The sequence below is a fragment of the Propithecus coquereli genome, unplaced genomic scaffold (assembly GCF_000956105.1).
Source record: "Propithecus coquereli isolate 6110/MARCELLA unplaced genomic scaffold, Pcoq_1.0 Scaffold46, whole genome shotgun sequence".
In the NCBI taxonomy this organism is placed as follows: domain Eukaryota; kingdom Metazoa; phylum Chordata; class Mammalia; order Primates; family Indriidae; genus Propithecus; species Propithecus coquereli.
In genome coordinates this window covers 6,494,858-6,499,837 of record NW_012150396.1, presented here as the reverse complement: position 1 = coordinate 6,499,837, position 4,980 = coordinate 6,494,858, and the positions used below count along the sequence as shown (strand labels likewise).

Sequence of the window (4,980 nt, the reverse complement as noted above, 5' to 3'; positions counted from 1 at the left end):
AATAAAATGACTTCTTTTCCTGTGGGTAGACACCCAGTAGTGGGATTGCTAAATGGTAGGTCTACTTTTAGTTCTTTGAGGAATCTCCATACTGTTTTCCATGGAAGTTGTACTAGTTTACATTCCCACCAACTGTGTACAAGTGTTCCCTTTTCACTACATCCATGGCAAAATCTATTGTTTTTTGACTTAATAATAATGGCAATTCTGACAGGGGTAAGGTGATATCTCATTGTGGTTTTAATTTGTATTTCCCTGATGATTAGTGATGTTGACCATATTTTTCATGTTTTTTTGCCATTTGTATATCTTCTTTTGAGAAGAGTCTGTTCATGTCTTTCACCCACTTTTTGACTGACTTGTTATCTTGCTTATTTGTTTGAGTTCTGTGTAGATTGTGGGTATTACCCTGTGTTTGGACTTACAGTTTATGAATATTTTGTTCCATTTGTAGGTTGTCTATTTACTCTGTTGATTATTTCCTTGGCTGTGTAGAAACTTTTTAGTTTAATTAAGTCCCATTTATTTTTGTAGTTGCTGTATTCGCTTTTGGGGTCTTAGTCATAGCTTTTTTGCCTAGCCCAATGACCAGAAGAGTTTTTCCTACATTTTCGTCTAGAATTTTTATGGTGGTTTTACATTTAAGTCTTTAATCCATCTTGAGTTACTTTTTGTATATGGTGAGAGAAAGGGATCCAGTTTCACTCTCCTGTTTGATCTTTGTCATTGAATTTGAAAAATTTTCTGATTTCCATCTTGATTTCATCATTGACCCAAGGATAGTTCAGCAGCAGGTTGTTTAATTTCCATGAATTTGCGTAGTTTTGAGAGTTCCTCTTGGAATTGATTTCTAGTGTTACTCCACTGGTCTGAGAAGATACATAGTATGATTTCGGTGTTTCTGAATGGACTTGTTTTGTGGCCTAATACATGATCTATCTTGGAAAATGTGCCATGTACTGATGAGAAGAATGTATGTATATTCTGCAGTGTTGGGTAAGAATATTCTGTAAATGTCTGTTAGGTCCATTTCTTCTAGAGTCCTTTTTAAGTCCAGTGTTTCTTTCTTGATTTTCTGCTTTGATGATCTATCCAGTTCTAATAGTGGAGTTTTCAAGTCTCCAGTTCTTATGATATTTCTGTTTATTTCTTCCCTTAGATCCAGGAGAATTTGTTTTATGAATCTGGGAACTTCTTTATTAGGTGTATATATATTTAAGACTGCTATTATCTTCTTGTTGAATTGCTCCCTTTATCATTATATAATCACTTTTTTTTTTTTTTTTTTTTTTTACCATTGTTGATATGAGAATAGCTACTTCTGCTTGCTTTTGGTTTCCATTTGCGTGGAATATTTTTTCCCAACCCTTTACATTGAGCCTGTGGGAATCTTTGCGAGTTAAAGGCTTGCTTGGAGACAGCATACATTTGGGTTTTTTTTTTTAAATCAATTAATTAATTTACTTATTTTTATTTTTTTCGAGACAAGAGTCTCACTCTGTTGCCCAAGCGAGTGCCGTGGCATCAGCCTAGCTCACAGCAACCTCAAACTCCTGGGCTCAAGCAATCCTCCTGCCTCAGCCTCCTAAGCAGCTGGGACCACAGGCACGCACCACCATGCCAGGCTAATTTTTTCTATTTTTAGGAGAGACAGGGGTCTCGCTCTTGCTCAGGCTGGTCTCGAACTCCTGAGCTCAAGCTAGCCTTTGTTTTTTTGTAAATCCATTCAGGAAATCCATATCTTTTAAGTGGGGCATTAAGAACATTTATATTCAATTGTAGTACTGAAATTTGAGATAATGTTCTCGTCATGAAGTTGATTGTTACCCGGTTGCTTTGTTTTCTCCCTTATGTTACTGTTTTATAAGAGCTGTGAGTTTACCTTGCAGGTGTTCATACATTGGGGGATATTGATTGTTCTCTTTCATTTATAGAGCACATCTAAGTATTTCTTGAGGGCAGGTCTAGTAGTGACAAATTCCCTTAGTGTTTGCTTGTCTGAGAAAGACTTTCTCCTCTGTTTATGAAACTTAGTTTTGCAGTATACAAAAGTCTTGACTGGCAGTTGTTCTGTTTAAGATGACTAAAAGTGGGATCCCAATCACATTTGGCTTGCAAGGTTTCTGCTGAGAAGTCTGGCATTAGTCTGATGGGTTTTCCTTTGTAATTACTTGACGCTTTCATCTCATAGTTCGTAGGATTTTCTCCTTCACTTCGTCTTTGGCCAGACTGATGACTATGTGCCTTGGTGATGTCCTATTTGCCATGAATCTTCCAGGTGTGTGATGATCTTCTTGTATTCAGATGTCTAAATCTCTAGTGATACTAGAGAAGTCTTTCTCAGTTATTTCCTCAGGTAAGTTTTCCACGCTTTTTGCTTTTTCTTCTCCCTGAGGGATACCTATGATTCTTATATTTGTTCACTTTACATAATGCCATATTTCTTGGAGCGACTGTTCATTATTCTTGATTCTTTTTCTACATTTTTTGACTGACTGGGTTAATTGGAAAGCCTTGTCTTCAAGCTCTAAAATTCTTTCTTCTGCTTGGTCTAGTCTTCTGTTAAAGCTTCTATTATACTTTGGAATTCCCTAAATTATTCTTTCATTTCTAGAAGTTCTGTTATATCTTTTCTTATATTATCTATAACTTCAGTGAATTTTTCATTCATGTCCTGAATTGATTTTTGGGTTTCTTTGTGCTAGTTTCCAACTTTCTCATCAATCCCATTGCTCTTATTTGCCGTCTACATCTTAAATTCCACATCTGACATTTCAACAATTTGCTTTTGATTGCAGTCCATTGCTGGAGAACTATTTGGTCCTTTGGGGATGTCGAAACAGCCTGTTTCTTCATGTTGCCATAGTTCTTATGCTGGTTCCTTTCCATCTGAAACCTCTTCTCTCATCTCAAGACAGAGAGCTTTGTGATAAACCTCTTCTCTTCCCTAGGAGCTCTGTTGCCCAGTGAAGAGGAGGAGAGGTACCTCGAAAACACACTTGAGTCCTACTCCAGAAGACCAACTATGCAGCAGAGGGGTGGATGTGCTGTAAACCCTCAACACTGCTGTTCTTCTGCATCTCCCCATTCCTCTGTGGCTGTCATGGGCAGTGGGCACATGTGTGCAGCGTAAGCGTTCTCCCTGCCCAGGGCTGATCCTGGCAGCATTTGTCAGTGGACGGTGGTGGGTAGGTGGAGCATGGGGGTGTGAGTATTCACCCTGCTCAGCTTACAGGCATCTGGGGCCATGGGTGTACTCTCTCTCTGGGCCCTGCGCAGGTGTGGCTGGGTAGGGCCACCCAGGTGGCAGCAGTAGGTGCCAGGTCCATGGGCGCCTGCTACGTCCAGGTCCCTGGTGGTGGTGGGGGATGTCTGGCACCCACCTGGCGTCCCTGGCCCAGCAGGGGTGATGAGGAGGCAGCAGCAATGTATCTGACTCCCGGGCTATCCACTTCTTGGGCTGGGACCTCAAAATGGCACTGGGGGAAGTACCCTAGGTTTGTGAGTCAGCTGTACCCCACGGTGCCTTCCCTCTGGAGTGGTGCTGCTGCACAGTCTCCAGTCAGCTCCCGGCGTCAGTGTGGTGGCCTGCTTTGGTCAAGGGGCCTTCCCAGAGCTTCGACTGCAATGTCTGTGGGGAGAGCATGGAGCCCTGGGCTTGTCTCCTCTGTCCCTTCCCCACACGTGGGTGCCTTCCCCTCGTACCTTGCGTTCTGTTCAGTGGGTTGCCCCACTTCCTTCTCCTTCACTTTGGGTGCCTCCCACCACCTCTCCATTGATTTCCAATTCTCTCTTTTAGACGACTGATCTGAGTGTGAATGTCTACTCGCCACTTCTGATCCTCTGCACGGGAGCAGGGAGGGCAGGCTGCTTCTAGTCTGCCATCTTGGCCCTGCTCCCAAAAGGATGAGGTTCTTAATAAAAGGCAAATATAAACTTTATGTCTCAAGTTCTTGTCTTTTAGCTGTTTAGGGCTTTAACAAAACTAAACTGATTTTTACGCTGGCTTACCTTCTGCTCAATAACTTTATTTCCAAGTATTACAGAACATTTGTATTTTAAAAAATAGTTTAGATTGGTTATGGCAATGATTCTTTACTGTCATAAATCAGAAATAGTGAGCACCATTTTCTCTTCTGTGATTTTTTAACATCATAGGGAAACTGTACTGAACTTTGGGAAAAGAATCAGACAATAAGGATAATCCTACTAATATAGAAAATAATGCCCAAGAAGGAATCTCCCCAAAGCTGTTTTTATCTGCTTATGCAAAATAATGAAATTATGATTATTTCTGAAAATATACCACCTTGCTATCCATAATTCTCTTAGAAGGGATTACTAGTTTCTGATTAATCCCAATAAGATTTCCAAACAGAGAAGAAGCATTCTAATAGAAAAGGGAGCTAGGTATGAACAGATGGTAAATAAGAAGTTATAAATGGACAAGGAAAGAAGAAAGAAGAAAAATAAAGAGGAGAAAACACAGTGCAGCTGCACTCATGAGAACACCATTCTATTTAAATAGAGCAGCTGTCTTAAAACGCCAGAGAATTCAGAGCAGGGGTAGGCTGGAAAGCCACAGTGCATATCCTTTAGATCCTCAGAAAAGAAGAGTGAAGGAAAAAAACAAAACATGAAGTTAGAAAATGAGTCTTGGGGAAAAAATAATCCATGTGAAAGATGTATAGATTCCAACAATTTATCTGAAACCTCTTCTCTCATCTCAAGACAGACAGCTTTGTGATAAACCTGTTCTAGTCTGCCATCTTGGCCCTGCTCCCAAAAGGATGAGGTTCTTAATAAAAGGCAAATATAAACTTTATGTCTCGAGTTCTTGTCTTTTAGCTGTTTAGGGCTTTAACAAAACTAAATTGATTTTTATGCTGGCTTACCTTCTGCTCAATAACTTTATTTCCAAGTATTACAGAACATTTGTATTTTAAAAAATAGTTTAGATTGGTTATGGCAATGATTCTT

At 40.1% G+C, this 4,980-nt stretch overlaps 1 protein-coding gene across 1 annotated transcript in view; it reads right to left on the bottom strand.

The window, feature by feature from the left end:
* The window catches only part of TBCK (TBC1 domain containing kinase), a 110,856-nt gene extending 107,527 nt beyond the window's left edge, over positions 1-3,329 (bottom strand). The window contains exon 1 of the mRNA XM_012655085.1: positions 3,234-3,329. Coding sequence (XP_012510539.1) covers positions 3,234-3,329 — 96 coding nt within the window. The remainder of the gene's footprint in view (positions 1-3,233) is intronic.
* Between the last annotated feature and the right edge of the window lie 1,651 nt (positions 3,330-4,980).